Source organism: Zootermopsis nevadensis, unplaced genomic scaffold, assembly GCF_977971745.1.
Source record: "Zootermopsis nevadensis isolate Lab colony 2312 unplaced genomic scaffold, Znev_1.0 Znev_ptg000061l, whole genome shotgun sequence".
NCBI lineage: Eukaryota > Metazoa > Arthropoda > Insecta > Blattodea > Termopsidae > Zootermopsis > Zootermopsis nevadensis.
In genome coordinates this window covers 13,659,816-13,678,985 of record NW_028259192.1, presented here as the reverse complement: position 1 = coordinate 13,678,985, position 19,170 = coordinate 13,659,816, and the positions used below count along the sequence as shown (strand labels likewise).

The following is a 19,170-nucleotide window of genomic DNA, read 5'->3' as shown; positions in this document are numbered from 1 at the left end:
CTTCAAATAATATGATAATCAAGTTTAGTGAAAACTATCATCTACAAACTGAAAGCAACACTTACACCATGAGGTTCCCCTTTTTCAGGCACAATAGAGCCTGCTCTGTCTGTGTTTTTCCCAGCTCCTTCCTGAGAATCTGCTGCTGACTGAGCCACATGTGATCCTGGAGGTGTCTCAGGAGGTGCCAGTGTTTCTTCAAACCACAGTCCTAATATTGGTTCACTATCATCATCTGAATAGAAATGTAAACTTTTGGTCAATTTTACACATACTGGAATTTTGTTTTGAATCTCTAAAATGATTCAAAAAAAGTTATATATTTTAAACTACATATTGAATAGAACACTTATAACTTACCATCATCTGCTGAACTTTCTTCTGAGCAGCTGAAATCATCTTCATAATAAGTAGTTGAATCTGAGGTGCTAAAAGTGTCTCCTTCTGGTGGATGTTTCTGGATTCGTTTCAGAGTGCAAGCCTACATGGAAATACACATCAATGTAGATAATCTGGGCATATTCCTACTCAAACAAAGTTGATAAATTAAAGCCAAGTATATAATATGGTATACACAAACATATACTATACGCACAAACTCAGTAACATGGAGCATATGAGTGAACAGCTGTTACACTCTCTTTGAAAGAAAACAATATAATAAAAATATTTTTAGTAGATACAACAGACAAGTCAAGACCTGCATGGCAGTTTGTTTAATCTACAACCAATGTATTAATGAAAGAGGAATAAGGCTTGTGAAAATTATAATGAATTTTGTGTTTGTACATTATGTTTTGAATGAATAATGCAACGGCTGTCTTTGTAAGTTCACATGTGATTGGACAGATTCTGGGTTTATTGAACGATTTTTATCAGCTGCCTAGGTTATATAGTGCCAAATAGTATGACAAATGAATCAGGAAAGAGGTAGGAGGAGGGCACTGCCTGTTTTAGGATTCTACACTGGCATTGGCACTTGATTTTACAATATAGGAACAAAAAACAGATATACAGGGAAAGTAATAAGCTTCCATAACATAGCACCTTTCTGTAACTGATGGTAGCAAGATAAAAAAGAAGCTGATTGAGTGGAGCAGCAGCAAGAAATTTAGCTACACGTTGCAGAGCAGTAAACTGGCTGAGAATGTCGAGACTTGCTGGTTCTACTTCCAGTTCTGGTCCTTGATTCAGAGACTCCTGACAGCAAGCAGTTTCTACTTGGAGGTCATCTAGAAGTGCTGACATCATGGTCAATGCATGTGATGCCAATGCCACTGACAACACTCCAAAACCCTGTTGACTGAAAATACAAACTGGGTTACTTTAAAGTCCATATACATAAAATACTCTTCACTGTAGCACAACACTATAGCAAATTATTCCAGCCAAAGGTGGCAACTCTGCTAACAATAATCCTGTTTCTTATAGATTCAGATACAGCTTCCCATCAATACAAAATATCCTTTCCTTTCCACCAAATTATATCAATTTTCTGTCCAACCAAACTATGGAGTTCATTTTATTTGTGTATCAAATTAATAATCATCCACATGTCAGCAACAGTTAATCACTTCAAAATCAGATAACTTTACATTATTAATTACTTTACAATCATATATCTTTGCGGTTTCATTAAATTTTTAACCAAACACTAAAATCACTCATAAAAGGAACAGAAAAATCTACCAACACTTTCATAAGGTTAATCCTGCTGGAGCCCTCACGTAACTTATTAGGAGATTTTCCCTTTTCATCTTTGCCTTTATCAGCTGCCAAGAAGCTTGATGCTGACAACTGCATCTGAAGTCCTGTGATTAGTACCCACACTCCAATAAGCAAATGGTTTTGTAAAATCTGCGAAACAAAACATGTACAAATATAATCCTACAAACTGTGGTAAATTACAAAGTTATGACCAGCTCCTGTTGGCATTCAAACATTATATGCTTTAGCTGCCTATTCACAAATCTATGTCATATCATCAAAAACACATTTTTCAATGAAAACAGTCAAATAAGACCATTATGAAAATAAAAGAAAACTTCTAACCATACCTCATGGGAAAGTGGATGTTTGTAAACAAAATGGTATCCTCATCATTGCTCATGTCCTATGCTTCAACAAGGAGAAAATCCCTGCTAGAATTTTGATATGCGCGCATGCGCAAGATTTCACGATGAGTTGCTACTAGCCATCCTAAAAGTATTCAACCCACAACCACTGAACAAACAACAGACAACAGTCTTTCATGTATTCTAATGGGTATAGCCTTAAGATTACCTCACAGTGGCACAGTGATTGAATCTAGAATATTATCACAACACCCACAGAACACAGGGCAGGTGCACTCACTACGCACTACTCTTAACTGCTTGATGTTTTCAGTCTGTGTGTAGTAGTGAAACTCTCTGGCATGTCATACTTCCCACCAATAGCAGCCCGCTAGTCCACCTGATAGTGAACATTTCCCCTGCACCACACCAGAACTGCCTTCCCCCTGCAGGGATTTTCTCCTGGCCGGTGGACAGTACACATGCCTTTCCACCACCTTTACACCACACCCAAAATTTCAGAATATCTAATGCAGTATAGTATATATATGGATTCTTCTGTATATTTTAAACTTAAAAGGAATACAAATGTTATATCAGTAGTCACTAATTAACTTACTGCAGCAGAGTTAAAGAAGCTGTTACCATACACCTAGTCAAGAAATACCCTGCTTATTATGGAACATTACAGAGTTCATAACAGCCTTCCACCAAGGCCCCACACTGCGTCATATATTTTCCAGTCTTTAAGATGCAAATTCATATTTCCTTCCATGCAAGCCTAGGTCTCCTAAGTGACCTCTTTTCTTCAGGTTTTTAAACTAAAATTAAAATTTCTCATCTCTCAATGCATGTTACATGACCCACCCATCTCATCCTCCATGTTTTAATCACCCTAATAACATATGTGGAATAGTACAAATCATGAAGCTCCCCATTCTCCTGTTATGTCCTCTCTTAAATTCAAATATTCTCCTCAGAATTTTTCTCTCAAACACCTTCGATCTATGTTATCACTAATTACACAAAACAATTAAGATTAAACAATTATTACACAGGTATAGTAAAGACATAAAATGTAAGGAAAGCAGAAAACCTACACACATTCCAAATTCTCCAAATCACTGAAAAATTTGAAAAACTGTATCTAAAATAATAAAACATGTTTTGGAACAACACAAAGAAGTTTCACACTTTACAATAAAATTAAATACGCCAGATAAACATACATGTCCTCCGGCCCTAGTCGAAATCTTTATGACTCCAGACACCAATGAGAATATCTCCAAAGCTTTCTCCACAACAGTTATAGCATGACTATCTGCACCTCCTTCATCATCTCCACCTTTCACTGCAGAAGCACCTGCAAATATTCAACACCAATTTTCATCCAAACAAATATATCTGTACAAGTTATAAAACAAGCTTGTAGGGTAACAAAAATCTAGTCAACAAGGACACATGACATCCAAAAATCCAGACCAGAAAGACTATAGACAACCACGAGACAGCACCACAAATAGAGGAAAGACAGGAGTTTTACAATTCTACTGGGTCTTTGTATCTATGAAATACAGAAAACTAGAGGAATGGCATGAAAACACAGCAAACCCAAGTATAAGAATGATATAGTAAATATAGGCATGATGTGACAGGCATTAGCATACAAAGGGGACTGACAGAGGACACAAAAGATTAAAGAAATAGTATAGATAACACATGAAAATGGTAGGACAAATGACAGAATGGGTAACTTCAGATCCCCTTTGCAATCCCCCTGATATGAAATGGACTGACCCATCTTGAGAGGAGCTGATTAATGAAAAACTGATAATCTGTTTCAATATCAAAAATTGCAAGAAATCATCAACTTTAAATCTGTTAATCTCTAATTCTGACTTACCTGAGGCAGTTCCTGTGTACTTAGGTGAAATAGCAGATGAGATGCCTAGCAAGCTGCTGGCTGTTGCATTTGAAACAGCACAATACAAACATGACATAGTGAGGACACACAGCTTCTCTAACTTCTCTGGAGTCAGTGGTTCTAATACTGGGAGTGATAGGGCACTCCATGTTAAACTAATGTCATTCACCACAGCCTGAAGGCTGAAAACCACGATTGTAATTCGTCAGCAACATAATTACTGTATAATGCATGGCACTATTTGGCAGAATAAACAAACTGTACAATACAGGAAATGCAGCAACAGGGACATTTTGCAAAATGTTCTGAAATATAAAAACAGGTGGTTGCAATACCAAACCCACAAAATCCCAAATATAAACCATAAATAAAGAAACCATCAAACTAGAACACAACAAATGACTTGCACTTTTTTGGCTGATATATCTGAATTTTTTGTTAATTTATATTTTGGTGTGCATACACTCACACACACACACACACACACACTGACAGGGAAACAATAAATTCAGACAATTTTAAAATGTCACTGAGAGAAAATATTAAATGCAGTACCACTGTAACAACAAACAGATAATTAAAAATGTTCAGAAAGTAAAAATCTTATCCTCTACAAATCACAGTACCATACTGAACATGAGAAAGGTTCACATTACTGTAAAGTGAAGTTGTCCCACCACATGGCATAAATCACTTGAGGGAGCAAGGTCATATTTTCCTGACGCTAGATGAGGCAAGAGGTCAGAATCATGCCTCAGCCATACTTTATTCCCTACAAAATAACCTCCTGATATCACTGGATAGGAGGCTGGGTAAGCCCAAGAGCTAGCATGGACATAGAGGCTAGGCAAAATATCCTTTGCCCCTGCCAGGGATCAAATCCTGGTCATCCAGTCCAAAGTCACACAATATAATGACTGAGCTACCCTGGCTCATTAATTGCACTCTCTCAAAATTAAATACCACACAAGTTACCTTCATTGTACCACTCTCATAATTATATATGACACAAGTTACCTGTGTCTAACTAATGTAGCCTCTGAATGGGATGCAGGAAGACTGAAGCCTTTCTTAGCAACAGCATCACGATACTTGTGAATGTAACGAGTTAAGTGTGGTAGATTCAAACACATGTCAATCAAGATGTGACCAGCACGCAATGCTTGAAGGCTTGCAACATTTTTCTGGATGAACAGATTCTATGGAAGAAAACAAATGAATGTGAAGAAAACTTAAAAAAATATGTTTGGTATGAAGCAAATTAAATCCCCAAGTTTATCATAAAGTGCAGTTAATCTTACACCAAATGTTAACACTATAAATTGACTTAAAATAAATATTCTTCTTTTGGCTGATGAATCTGAATTTCAAGAAGTATACAGAATCAAATGTAGTTTAAAACAATAAAAAATATTTTTCTTAAACGGAAAATAAAAGAGTTTCATTTGTAAAAATTGTCACACTGCCAGTAATGGACACTGGAACTTCAATAATGAGCACTAGAAATAGTAACTGTAGTATACAACAAACACTCAAAGCACCAGCAACAGAAGTTTCACTAGGTAACAAACTCCATCATCAGGGTATTTCCCTGTTAATGAATGTTAATAAAAATAAATTGTAAAACAGAGATAAGAACCAGTTCCCCGTTCTAAAGAGCAATTCCCACTAAAAATATTTAATTTATAAACTTCATCATACACATAACTGTGGAGACAGCATCAAACACAAACATTACCTCCAGACCCAGAAAATTAGGTTCAAACCAATTATCTCAACAAGAAAACATACCTTGGTATCCTGTCCTGGGTCAGCACCTGTACTCAGATTGTTGGATTCCATTACTTTATTGGCAGGCAGCTCAGAACTTTCTGGCAACTGCGGCCTTGGTACAACAAAATCATGCAATGGTGTTGTCAACTGTTCTAATATTGAAGCAGACAAATCTGATCGAGATCGTTTTGGTTCCTTGACAGAAACTTCTTTCTCCCCTAGAAGATAGAGCAATGCAATGCAATGCAATCATAAAAATGCATATACCACCAAAAAACATCACCAATGAAGTATGCTTTGATCATATTAGGTGAAATATCCATTTGCATACTTTTTAAAGTAATTTATGTCTTTATAAAAAACTCTTTTTTTCACTGTTTGGTTCCACCTCACTCACATATTTTAGATATTCCTTCCTTTTATTCCACACTGAAATAATTATCTAAAATATATAAATCATGCATATAAACAAGACTGTGAACACTGCTCAATGCATTCTAATTTAGACCACATTTTATAAACAATGGATTATTTTGCAAAATTCTTACACCTTAGATTCATTTAAGCTCAGATATTTTGACACTGTCAAAGATCCTTTCCCATACAATATTAAGATTAGTTTAATTATGCATGTATTTTCTTTAGTCATCCCATAATGCAAAACTGCAGATGCTAAAAGTTCTACACCATCCAGTTTTCTGATATAAAATTTCTTCATTTCACATTCCTTCCTTCTATGTTTTTGACTTGGTAATTACCCCAATTCTTTGCAGTCCCTAAACATGGTCAAAATCACAGTCAACCCATCTGTAAAGTCAGATATCAATTACACTTAAATGTATCCTTGTATCAATTAAAATATAATCACTTTGATTATTGATCATCCCAACATAACTGCAAGACACCAGATTGGTAGATAAAACTGTTCTTTCAGTAATGGACATACATTAAATAAATTTCTCCATACATATGTGGCAAAATTATCAAACGAACACCCTGCCTCATACAAAATTCAGGAATTAACTGGTAATAGAGATCAATGAGAATTTTTGAAGTACAGCAGACAAACAGAGAGAGTAGCTTCCCACTTCTGACAAGCTGGGTGGAAAAATGCACATCTTGCCCCACCCAGACAAAAAGCACAAAATTGTTGCAGTCTACTTGAACTGAAAGGCTCCAGATGGAAGGAGAAAAATTGTAAATATTTCTCCAGACATCTCACTATTGTTGTTGTTTCTCGGCACTACAACCCTGTTGTGGGTTTTCGCAGCCTCCTTTTCGGAGGTTTCTTGGTCTTGATCGTGCATGAAGCAGCGAGTGACCAGCCCACTAACTCTGCACAATTTCTATTCAATCCTGATTTGACTGCCAGAGCCATCTAGCAGTTAATCAGGAGATTTTTCGGTGAGAAATAGCCACTGAATTTTGCTTACAAAACATCTTGTATCATGGTTGTAAGGTTCTTTTACATGCCGTAAATCTATGACATGGGGCTGCCGGCTTTACTTCCCCTCCGAAGGAAATTGTGCTACGGATTTTTATCAAGCTAACCACTAGTTCACCGAGGGCGACACATCTCATTATTAATGTACTATAATTTTGTACTGACAAACCTCCAGTTTATGTCAAGTAGCTTAAGTTTAATAGACAGTAATTATCATAATTCTAGGAACTTTATTTGCACCAAACCACTTGCAGATATGAAGAAAGAAAGTGGGACTGGAAAGGCTTAAATCGCTCATGAAAGAAAGGCAGCTCACTGCTGCTTCAATGCACAAAAATATGCATGTTTATACATAACCCAATGAGTTAAAACATGTGATGTACCTGGTGTACTAGTTTTAATGTGGGCAGGTAACTTCGCATTTTTCATTATGGCAGTAAGAGATATTTGATCAGCCCGCTGAAGCATTCCTTCCGCACTGCAAAGAGCACGTATTGGAAGAAGCAGCTGTTTTGGAGACAACATAGCACCTGTTGTTGCCACTGTTTCACCAGTGCTCTGTGCTTGTAAGTGAGACAACAGGTACTGTAGCAGAATGCGGCATGCCTGGCAAACAACTCCCACTTGACTCTTACATACTATAAGAAAAACAAATGATAAGACAACAATAACAAAACAATCTAGATTAAAATACAAGACAATTTATCATACACATAAAAATTCAATTTCATAGTTTCCAAACAGCTTACTTTAAAGAAAACCGGGGCAAGGAATGGGTTTTTTTGTTGGTAATCAATTAAATTCTCTAAAATACTCACATGTACTAGCACTTGAACTAATGTAATCTGCAGCCAATGCTGCAAATGCTGTGTAGAATGTTTCATATTCATCCTCATGATTCAGAAGCTCACTTTCACTGGTAAAGAAATCAAAGAACTTGCTTAGTTACGTGTTCACAGAAAGCATATTAACTTATTCTCATACCATGTTCTGAGTAACAAGTCAAACAAATATTATTTGCTAGTTTTCTACATGTTTATTAACAAAGGGAAAAAGTTGATTCACTTGCAATACACACAGGAATAAAACAATTTTATTTATCATCCATGTATTTTTATGCATTCAATGCATACATGCAATAGACAGAATAAACATATAATAGGAAGGAAATGGCAATGTGTCTACCTGCATGTTTCATTTTAAAACTGCACAAAGATTACAATTAAATCAGATACTGGAAATTCTACACACATCAAACACAGTTTGGAAGACTTGTCAAAGTACATATATAACTATTACTTTACATGGAGCTCAAATTTCCTGACATTCTCACTGCACAGAAAAGTTGTGCATGACAGAAAATAGAATAACTCATCAACACCATTTACTTTACAATATCTTTTATACTCTGTGAAGTATCTGGCAAAATACTGGAAATCTGCTTGCACTTATCAGTAAACAACAAAGCTGTGTACATTATTGTTTCAAAAAAACCTGAACTTTCCAGACTAAAATGGTAAATCATAAAACCTTCACACAAAAAGGTGATAGGACATGTACTTTAAATTAATGTCAATTTTTTGTTTGTTTTATAAAATACTTGAGGTTACAAGAAGAAGAAGAATCAATCCACACAGAAAGAAAAAACTATGAAGTTCCTTGGCCTCCAAATTGATAATAAACTGAACCTGGAAAATTACATTATTTTTACTGCTGAGTTAGTTGCACCCTACATCAGAAGGATTCTAAAATTTATTATAAGCACTTGTTACAACTGTTAGTGGCCTTTTGCTGATCAGCTTTTGGCAAGGAACGTGGGCCTACTTTTTAAACCAATAGTAATGGGACCCACAAATAACTTTTTGTTCATTAAAAACAATATTAAACTTCGAACTTGTCACATGTTTGATATATATCAATATCTACTTGGACGACCAAAATTTCTATTTCGTCTCTACATTCCGGAACAAAGTACATTCGACCATTTACTGAAAATGCTCTTAACACACAAATTTTATTCAAGTTACCTTCTATTAATAGCCTTCACAAGCTCCAGCACATCACTTTTGTTAAAAGAACCATATGATGCTGCCAAAATTGGTTTCACTATTGAAGCCCATTCTACACCACCACTATTTGCAGCCATTTTTCTTTGTAGTCGATGAAGTTTCAAATCACAGAATGAAAACATATAGATGTATTTAACAAATGAAGAGCCACAGATAGCAAAGATTTATCGGTTTCGAACATTCACTATAACCCATGGAAACCTAACTATAAATGGTTTCATGACAAAAACTCACATGAAAATTAAAGCACAGAAAAAAACCCACAGCCATAAATGCTCGCATGAAAAATGCACACACGGAAAAATTCTCACACGTTTAAATGCTCGCACGGACGAATGCTCGCACAAAAAAATACGCACATAGAAAAATTCTCACATTCACAATAATATCTAGTAATACAATCTTAATAAAGCATTATTTGCATGCTATGAAGTGAAGTTCAAACATACTAACCTAACCTAACCTACCCTTGGCCCCCTTTGGCCAAATTTGTTTTTTGTAAAATAAAAATAATGTAGAATTATTCAATGTGCGTATTTTGTTGTCAGAAAACATGGTTTATTAACCATTCAGCCACCTCACGCGGCTTGTAACCCGAGAGTCTTTCAAACTTTCATATGCTTAGAAGATGTTGTTCGACCATCTCTGATTGAAACTGCCCTGAGTTATAAACAAAGATGTCGTCTGTAGGTGCATGGAAGAGGTGAAAGCAAATTAAAACTATTGAGAACAAATGTGTAGTACTTTTCTCGTTTCATTGCTTTATAAATGACAATTTCAGTATATGTAAATTTTTATTTTATTGCTTTCTGAATGTGAACTAAAGTTTGTTTCTTAATTAATGTTGTGGTTATGTCTCTTTCTCCCGATTGTATGGTGAAAACACCATAATTATGACAATCGGCCCACTCAAATAGTATATATCTATCTGAAGGAGTGTTTTATGCATGTGTGCTTTGTATTCTAGGTTGGGAAAATGTGAAGTGTGCAACGATCAAGAGGCAAAATACACATGTCCAAGATGTGAGGTTAAGACATGCTGTATAACATGTGTAAACATCCACAAGAAAGAACTGGGCTGTAATGGACAAAGGAACAAGATTGCATACAAACGTATTTCGGAGTTTACAAATTTAGACCTCTTAAGTGGTATGTGGCTTAGTATTGCTGAATGTTGTTACTACATACTCCGTTTTGTTATAACAAGAATAGGCATCTTGCCCCACCTAGTGTCATCTAGAATAATGTAAATGTCCGCACTCCCTTATACTGCTAAGGAAAATTAAATGGCATAAGTATTCCCTCAGCAGTTGGTAGATAGGTGTTTTAACTGTTAAAAGAATAATTTATGGAACTTGAAAGTTAATCACAGTAAACCACAAAAGCACATGAAAGGATTTTTTCACCAAGTTATTTCAGCTGTGTTTACATACCTGATTTGTTTCTAACAAAGATTTTATTTTTACATGTTGAAATACAGACAAGTTGTAGGAAAGAATAATTTAGCATTTCTGGCACAGTAATCTTGCTTGCTATATGAGATGGACTTTGTTTTCTAGATTACAGACTTTTGGAGGAAACAACACGCCATGTTGAAACATATGCTAGAGATCCATCAAAGCATTACACTGCATCAAAGGATTTGCCTATCGTAAGTAAATATACTTGTATGGGTTATGCCACCATGTTGTCTTGTCATTCATGATTTTAATATTATCCATTTCACAGTTTAAAACAAGTGTAGAATGCTATCTCAGTCTTTGCAAGTGTTTGGCTCAGCATATTATGAATCATGCAATATAGTTCACATCAAAATTTTTATTCAGCATAATCCTGAGCCACTTCAGTCTGTCTTGCATTTTCAGTCTAAGTTCTAGTTTAATATTATCTTACATTTACACCTTGAATTTCTGAAAAGCCATTTTCCAAGATGACTCCATATGTCTTTTAAGCCAAGAAGTTAGGTCCACTCAACTACAGGAGAATTGTGTGTTTTGATAGATCTTTCCTGGACAAAAGGACGAGACATTGTAATTGTAGAGAATAACATATACTACACAGTTGGATATCATAAACATGGATTTGGAATTATTTTACGGTTGTGTTCGACTGTAAAAATAAGAATAAGAATAATGCAGTCTTGCAGTGTTTTCAACCAGAATAAAGAATACTCATGTGAATCACAATTTTCAGAATCTATATAAGCTGCGCGCAGCAGCTCACAGAAGAAGAACAAATTTACAGTTCCTGCCACACAATTTCACACGTAGCAAGGCAAATTCAACATACTTTAATTGGAAAGAACAACTAATTTACTGGAGGGTAGAATGGATCTTCCCCCATGCTGACAATATAAAATGTGTTGGAAGAAGGTAGGACACTAAAAAATTTTGAGTGTATTTGAATTTGAACCAGTTTCAACTCCAGAGTACATTTACTATGTAACAGAAAGAAATGTTTTGAGTTAAGTTTTTTTCTTTCAAAAAACCCAAGACAAGTATAGAAAAAAGGGAATGATGTATTGAATATCTAAAAAAATAGAGAGTAAGATCAAAAAGAGACGGCTGAAATAAAGGCAGAATTAATGGAATGTGACTGGATTTAAATCATTCACACATGTTACAAACCTGTATTTATCATTGTCCATATTTTTCCTTACTTTTGCCCTGATAAGAAATCTTCAGTCATAACTTAACCATACAGGCTTTTAGGGTTGAGGATCATAAATAGTGGACAGTGTGTATGCTTAATTAGTGAAAAATTCACAGTGCAGTTCACTGTATCATTTGTGAGCTTGAGTACCAGTAACTATTTAAAATACTCTAACAAACAATAAATTGTTTCAGATTACTTGAAAGTGAGCCATTGTCAAAACTTGTAAACATTTACCTGGACCCAAAGGAATGTGACCCACTGTATCAAGATAAGTTACAGTACTACCAATCTGCTGGTCTCAGAGGTCTCTTGTTACTGCTCAAAGCTGAACAGAAACCTGGAACATGGTTTTATCAGCTGGACTCCTCACTTAGTTTAAAGGCCAATCTTAAGGAAAAAACAGTAATAGAGTTCCCTACAATATATGTTGTTCTGAAGGACCACAAGGATGCATTTGCTATTCTGGAATCAGGTGAACTTTAGTACTAATCAGTTAAGATATATGTAAAGATAAGTTTTCCTATTGCTAAGCCCACACTATGTACGTGTGTAGGGTCACACATTTTTCATTTCAGCACAAAATGGAGGTGAGTGACCAATTCATACTCTGGCTATTTTATCCCATGGAATAAACTTCTAGTACCTGCTGGATAAAAGACTGGTTAGACACCAGAGCCATTCTGGATCAAGAAACTGTTTTCACCATCCATCATATAATCTACTATTATATAGTTATAAAAAATACAAAAAATATGTAGAGCTGCATTAACTTTTGAATTCTGCAAAGTTTTATTGTTTGTCTACTACTAAGAAACTGAGGTTGTTATATTATGAGATACATTATTAATGGGGAAATAATTCCAAGAGAGATATGCACAGCTGTGCAGAAATAATTTGTTTACTGCACTCAGGCTGCTACTAATTATGTAATGAAATTAGTCACTCTTTTCCACTGAATCAGTGATCTAATGTGGTAGGAAAGTGGCCAATGACATTACAACCACCTCCACCACCCCCAAAAGAGGGAATTCTTTCTTTAACACCAACATTATCTGCAAAGTGGTGAACCAGTCTGACCCACTCATAAGAACATGGGCTGAGTACCATAAGAATTACTGTACACAGATTCGTTAACACAGTCTAGCCTACCACAATGTGGCTAGAATTAACATCATGTTATCTATAGTTTTGTATCATTATCTCTCTCTATCATTACTTAAGATAACTAGGATTATGATTCTCAGTCAGTATGCAGAAGCCAATGCCAATGTTAATCAGCTTGTATATGTGATCTTTCTGGTGATCACATCAGACTAATTGTTGCATGAATCTTAAAGTGAAGATAATACAATTTTGTCACATAATCAATAAACCTAATCAGCAAGTGTACCATTTTTCAAAATAATGCATATAGCAACAATCAGCTGAATCAGTCATTTTCAAAACATTAGTCCACAAAACTCACTTCCAAGGAAACTAACAAATTATTCCCAAAGGATAATTGACAAGGTTCTCCTTTTTTTAGTTATATGTCACTGTCATATTTTGCATCTAGAGTTATAAGCTAAAGTTACTTTAAACTCATGCTATTTTTACAAGTACCCACAAATTATTGGAGCACTGCATGACTGATTTCCTTATGTGACTTTTTCACTACTGGGGTGACTCATTTAAGTCACTTTATGGTTTCAGTGGTTTCTTTATAGTGAAAACCTGAAACAAATCATAGTAGTAAATTAACATGAGCCCGTGACTCGATGTCATTCTTACAGAAATCAGAAGATGGGAGAGGCTGCTCATGAGCAGTAAAGACATGGACTGATGTGGTTAAGCAAATGACTGATTCAATTCCAATAGTTTAACAGTTCAAGGTGAGCAGATTGAGTGAATCTTGCAGACTCTGGTCCAAATTCCATCAAAGGCATGGAAGTTTATATGCATTATCACTGTTTATCATCCTATTCTTTCCCTTAATTATAAGGTTCTCTCCATACAGATAAACCACATCCCAGGATACCTGGGAAAAGAGTATTTTAAGATGATTTGTTTTATTTCCTGCATCACTTTTTTATTTCAGATGAGGAGGATAAGGACAGAAATGAAGCCACCATCAACATGAACAACAAAAATAACTTGCTGTTTAACACCTCTGATTATTCTGAAAGTGAAGATGAATATAATACTTCTGTTGGCAGTAAGAAAAAGTATCCGAAGCTTGATATTCCACAGTATGATGTACTAATAGGACTTAAGTCTTGAGATGAAGAATTGTGTAGATGTTCTGAACAAATGTGTATAAGAAATTGACTGTAAAATTTTTGTTTCAGTGGTGTGAAAGCATGTTTGTGACCTTTCCCCTATGACTGATATAAATTGTATTCTCAATAAAGAATTATGATCAAATGTTTCTAATTATTTAGCTTCAAAGTAATTATAATGAACTGTCTCCCAAATGGTATCTTCCATGGTTTTCTCACTAAAATCTCCCATTTTCCCCATGCATGGTACATGTCCCACCTACCCATAATATTTCTTAAATATTTTTAATATCATATGAAGAATACAAACTGTAAAGTTACTCATTATATAATACCTGATTCCTTTCAGACAAGTTTCATGCCAATATAAAACAAATGGTAAAACTTGTAGCTTTAGCTTTACATATTCTAATCTTTCACTTTTTAGAGGCTGGAAGTAGAGTACTTCAAACTAAATCACAGCATGTAAATCCATAATTTAATCTAATCTTTGTTCAGTGTTCAGTCACTTGTTACACCGCATGTTCTGTGATACACAGAAAAGCAATAATGTACCATCCACCTAGCTACACAGTACATGATAACCTAGGAAGTTGTTTCAAAGGTGTTACAGCTCAAGACTGAAGCACTAAAAAAACGTGTGCACCAAGTAAGGAAATATTACAAATTGTAAATTTGAGTTTATTGAACCATTTATCTTGCCTTTCCTTATCCATAATTTTATTTATTTATATATTATATATATATTATTTCTAGCTAAGTATTTACAAGCCTTCAAGTTCACAAATCCAATATAAAATCAGAGCAAATGGGGGAGTATAAATACAAACCAGAATATGTATGGATATATTTAACAAAAGAAATTTATGTAACTTGTTCCATTCAAACTGCCAGATAACATTCCAATGTCAGGGAAAACTCCACACAAAACTGTTAGAATCTTAACACTTTTGTGTAAAGGCTATTTCTTCAGCAACTACAAATTGTTCATCTGAACCGCTGTGCCTTACACTTACCAAATAATGAAATGTATGTCTTGTTGAAGAAAATCAGGTGCTGCTCTAAAAGAGCAAACTGGCTCAGGCTGATAACAGAAAGAGGACTCACCAAATTACAATATAAGAATAACATATAAAATGCTCAGTGTTGCACTGTCTTCACAGCCACCTTCCAAGCAGTCTTTATGCCACAACTCACAAAACCCAGAAGTACAGAAACACCACCAGAAGAATAATGCAACCAACTGCTGCTTTCATGTACATTGACTTGGTGTTAAGGAATGTAGCATCTTTCTTGTATTTCTGGGACAAAATTGACAAATTCTGGGCTTTAGTGTCCAGTTCTGAAACAAAGCAACACAGTACTTAAGAAAAACCAAGTCACCTTCTTCCTGTGGCTCTACAACCCAGTGTGGTTCTTGGCCGCCTCCTTTCGGAGGTTTCTTAGTCTTTAACCTTTATCTTACTAGCGTTCCCAGTCTGGGACGTAAGTTGTGTACTCAGCCCTATGAACGTTCCCGATGCGGAACAAAAAACTTGCAACATTGTAAGTACACTTGGCTACGTCTTTTGGCCTCTTTTAGGGGCTGCAAATATTGAATCACTTTCTCTAGGGTTCTGACAAGTTCAACCTGAGCTGTCGACCCAGGAAATATAACCATAAACAGCAATAAACATTGTTATTGTCAAGTGAGTTTCGGCTTCGTTTTCAGACCCCCTATTCAAAGCTACTCACATTCCTCGGCATGATCTGTGAAAAGAATGTGTATCCACTGAAGTAGGGGAAACAAATATTTCTGTGCAGTCATTAGTTCACAACCATGGCTTCTACCATGTCGAATGAGCTTCCAAAGAAGAAAGTAAAGTTACTAAGGCCTATTTAGGCAATGAAGATATTAACTGCATTTTTAAAAAACTCTATGAATTCTCTGTTCCATTCAAATAAATATGACTTTTATTTTGTCAATTTATCATGTTTACTTTAGATAATATTAAAGTTTTCCGTAGAGTGTGCACAAAAGTTTAATAAACCTGCAAAAAAACTCTGTAGGGCAGCTACCACTTTGCCATTTAAATCCCTGTCATTTAAAGGCTAAAGTGTGCATTTGTGAGTAGTGAGTGACAAGCCCACTGCCTCTGCATAACTTCTACTCAATCCTTATTTTGTCATTTTGACATGTATTTAAGAAATATGAATTGGCATGTGTATCATATTTTGATTAATTTATTTAGAAACTAAGTTGTCCATGTAAAAGTGAATCCATACTACTCTGAGACATTAGCAATGACTTACTGTTACCTGATAATAAAACTCCTCTCTGCAAAACATCATCAATATTATGAACCATTATCCTCTGCACATCTTGTAACTCTGTATTAAGAGATGAAAGGTTGCGACGAGCTCGTGAATCTGTGAATAATTTCTTGGCCTTCTGAATGTAAGTATCTGAAAAATTGTGCATACTGTAAGTTACAAAATAAAGTAACATTACCACTTCATAAGTTCTTTGCAAATATGTTCAATTTAACTTTTCATTCTTACCAAATTCAATAAAACTGTAGGGCCTTGTTACTGTATTCACTTTCTTCCCATATTGTGAGTGGAATTCTTGAGCTATGTCTTCAAGGTATGAAAATGCAAGTCTTTTTGAGTAGTTCTTTTCTGCTAATACAAGGTAGCACACATCATTTTCGATAAGGTAGCTGCAAAAATTTGAAATACAGAAAAACCAAAAGATCTCAGATGATACAAAAAAATAGTACGGAAATAAAAAGATTGCTTTCAGAGATCAGTAAAATACATCAGATTTATATAAACACTTACTTTAAAAAAATTGTCAGTTAAAAGAGACAATCTCTACCTCTAATAATGGAAGCACAGTCTCTGGTACACTGGATTATAATGGCATTCTCACATGGCTAATTGGCCAAGAAGACATTACATTCAGCAGCCATGAAAGCTTCAATTCTTACTGTTATTCTGCCACATTCCAATACAACAAAAGCGAAAAAAATTGTTAATGACCAAAAATGAAATTGAAACTACTTACTGAAACAAAAATGGTCCTGTTTCTATACTGCAACGGGGCGGGCTTGAGGTATTAAGCTTACGGAATAGCAGTTTAGCTTGATTTTGGTACTCCAGTATGTTTTTCCCCGACTGCAACAAATTTAATCATCTCCCTACAAATGATATACATTACACGACAACAAAAAAGCAATGTCATATGAGCAAAATATCGATGTAACGACTGCTACAAATCTAACCTGTTCATCATCCTGCATAGTCGCTGCTAAGGGCAAGCCGTCTGCTATCCTTGCAATCATAGTCAATAAAACCATTTTACTACGTGTTCTGAAGAGACTTCAGCAAATATTGCCTTTCTAATATATTATAACACAAAATATCATTTGAGGGCAACACAAACTGTCCAACCAACAAACATATGTAGCGCTTTTCCTATGTGGCCAATGATGAAACTAAAATCTAATCGACGTACACGTCATGACATATCATCATGCACCGCAGTGCCATGGGTTAAAGTGGTATTTTGTGTATGTTGTGTTAAGTTGCACAACCACGGAGTAAAAAAAGTTACAGTGGAACCACGGTTCCGGAGAATTTGACGTAAATACGTCTCTGTATTTAAATTATATTTACGCCTCTGTAATGTAATTTAATGTAATGTAAAGTAATGTAATGTAATGTAAAGTTATCTTCAATGTCATCCATCTTGTTACAAAAGCGGATTGTTGACGTCAGTAATGTAACACAACAATGCCGAGTAAACATATGATTCCTAGCTAACATAACAATGCACGTAAGCTGACCATTGTTGTCGGTCCATATTTACACATTGTTGTCGATTTTTGATAGGGATCTTACACATTTTTCTGTCACTTTTTCGTAACACTTTTTTGCGGAATGACCCTTCCATATAGACGTATTTACGTCAAAAACCAGAGAACAGAGAATAATGCTTAAACAGCCTTGTTCATAACCATACATAACCTACGCTAATATGATACACTAGCCTGTTATTCGCCCGGGTGTTTTTCAAAATAAATAATACAGACTGATACGTACATTTTTTGCACAAACACAGGTCAATATGCAATAGGCATCTCAGACTTCGACTTACACCTGCGTTCCCAAATAATAACATAACAATAACTTACCCATTAATTAAACTGAGAAACTACATTTTAAGCAAGATAATATGATAAACATACGAGGTGCGATCGGAAAGTTTCAAGACTGTGTCAATAGAGGGCGAACCGGATGTAGTACGAGCTTCTGCCGCTAGGGGGTGCGGCCTACATTCATAGTGAATCAGTGTGCCAGCCGGCATCATCGAATTAGCATTTGTTTCTTAGTTACGGGCGTTTAGGTAGTGCATTACACCGACTCTCCTGCGATTTCGGAATGGCGGATTTTCATGAACAAAGAGTGTGCATCAAATTTTGCCAAAGACTCGCCAAAACGGCTACGGAAACCTGTGAAATGCTAAAGCAAGCATTTGGGGAGTCCGCAATGGGTCGTGCACAAACTTTTGTGTGGCATTCACGTTTTAAAAATGGCCGAACCTCTGTCGATGATGACGAGCGTTCTGGACGACCATCTTCGAGCACAACGCCCGAAAATGTTACGAAGATTCGGCAGGCCATTCACGAAGATCGACGTCGTACCATCAACGACTTGTGCGACATTGTTGGGATAGGCTATGGGACTTGTCAGCTGATTCTAAAGGAAGAACTCCACATGCGACGCATCGCAGCCAAGTTTGTGCCAAGGCTCCTGTCTGAGGACCAGAAGCAGAATCGACTTCTCATTTGTCAGGAGCTCAAAGATCTTGCAAGAACCGACCCCAACTTCCTTTCTAAGGTTATCACAGGTGATGAAAGCTGGGTTTACGGGTACGATCCGGAAACGAAGCAGCAATCTTCACAATGGAAGAGCCCATCGTCACCACAACCGAAGAAGGCAAGACAGG

General features: G+C 35.8%; 3 protein-coding genes across 6 annotated transcripts in view; 1 reads left to right on the top strand and 2 right to left on the bottom strand.

Moving 5' to 3' along the window:
* poe (E3 ubiquitin-protein ligase-like protein poe) overlaps positions 1-9,374 on the bottom strand; it is an 87,208-nt gene extending 77,834 nt beyond the window's left edge. For both annotated transcript variants that reach the window (XM_087340379.1, XM_087340380.1), the window contains exons 1-11: positions 9,223-9,374; positions 8,014-8,111; positions 7,579-7,833; positions 5,770-5,969; positions 4,996-5,177; positions 3,958-4,160; positions 3,284-3,417; positions 1,694-1,857; positions 1,048-1,303; positions 361-481; positions 66-235 (exon numbers count right to left, since the gene is read on the bottom strand). In XM_087340379.1, the coding sequence (XP_087196505.1) occupies positions 66-235; positions 361-481; positions 1,048-1,303; positions 1,694-1,857; positions 3,284-3,417; positions 3,958-4,160; positions 4,996-5,177; positions 5,770-5,969; positions 7,579-7,833; positions 8,014-8,111; positions 9,223-9,341 (1,902 nt within the window). In that variant the 5' untranslated portion in view covers positions 9,342-9,374. The remainder of the gene's footprint in view (positions 1-65; positions 236-360; positions 482-1,047; positions 1,304-1,693; positions 1,858-3,283; positions 3,418-3,957; positions 4,161-4,995; positions 5,178-5,769; positions 5,970-7,578; positions 7,834-8,013; positions 8,112-9,222) is intronic.
* Positions 9,375-9,827: 453 nt separating this feature from the next.
* On the top strand, positions 9,828-14,322 carry LOC110831247 (box C/D snoRNA protein 1). 3 transcript variants are annotated; one of them, XM_022067019.2, is made up of 6 exons: positions 9,828-9,967; positions 10,232-10,413; positions 10,824-10,915; positions 11,458-11,636; positions 12,111-12,391; positions 13,997-14,322. In XM_022067019.2, the coding sequence occupies exons 1-6, from the start codon at positions 9,942-9,944 to the stop codon at positions 14,176-14,178; spliced, it is 942 nt and encodes a 313-aa protein (XP_021922711.1). In that variant the 5' UTR covers positions 9,828-9,941; the 3' UTR covers positions 14,179-14,322. The 3 variants fall into 3 exon arrangements, with proteins under 3 accessions (XP_021922711.1, XP_021922713.1, XP_021922712.1); XM_022067021.2 differs by lacking the exon at positions 9,828-9,967 and adding an exon at positions 9,976-9,999; XM_022067020.2 differs by lacking the exon at positions 9,828-9,967 and adding an exon at positions 10,027-10,050.
* A 520-nt stretch (positions 14,323-14,842) lies between these two features.
* Sec22 (vesicle-trafficking protein SEC22) lies at positions 14,843-17,666 on the bottom strand. The gene is made up of 5 exons (XM_022067011.2): positions 17,444-17,666; positions 17,227-17,336; positions 16,719-16,879; positions 16,476-16,622; positions 14,843-15,519 (listed from the first exon to the last, which is right to left on the bottom strand). Exons 1-5 carry the CDS (start codon positions 17,516-17,518, stop codon positions 15,371-15,373), a joined length of 642 nt encoding a protein of 213 aa, XP_021922703.1. The 5' UTR covers positions 17,519-17,666; the 3' UTR covers positions 14,843-15,370.
* Between the last annotated feature and the right edge of the window lie 1,504 nt (positions 17,667-19,170).

Bases quoted from the DNA above. Each gene is read 5' to 3' on its own strand.
- LOC110831247 (XM_022067019.2), top strand. From the start codon at position 9,942: ATGTCGTCTGTAGGTGCATGGAAGAG. The intron at 10,916-11,457 runs GTAAGTAAATAT...CACAATTTTCAG, and splicing joins CATCAAAGGATTTGCCTATC to AATCTATATAAGCTGCGCGC. The intron at 12,392-13,996 runs GTGAACTTTAGT...TTTTTATTTCAG, and splicing joins ATTTGCTATTCTGGAATCAG to ATGAGGAGGATAAGGACAGA.
- Sec22 (XM_022067011.2), bottom strand. From the start codon at position 17,518: ATGGTTTTATTGACTATGATTGCAAGGATAGCAGACGGCTTGCCCTTA. The intron at 17,337-17,443 runs GTTAGATTTGTA...AATTTGTTGCAG, and splicing joins CTATGCAGGATGATGAACAG to TCGGGGAAAAACATACTGGA. The intron at 16,623-16,718 runs GTAAGAATGAAA...ACAATTTTTCAG, and splicing joins CTACAGTTTTATTGAATTTG to ATACTTACATTCAGAAGGCC.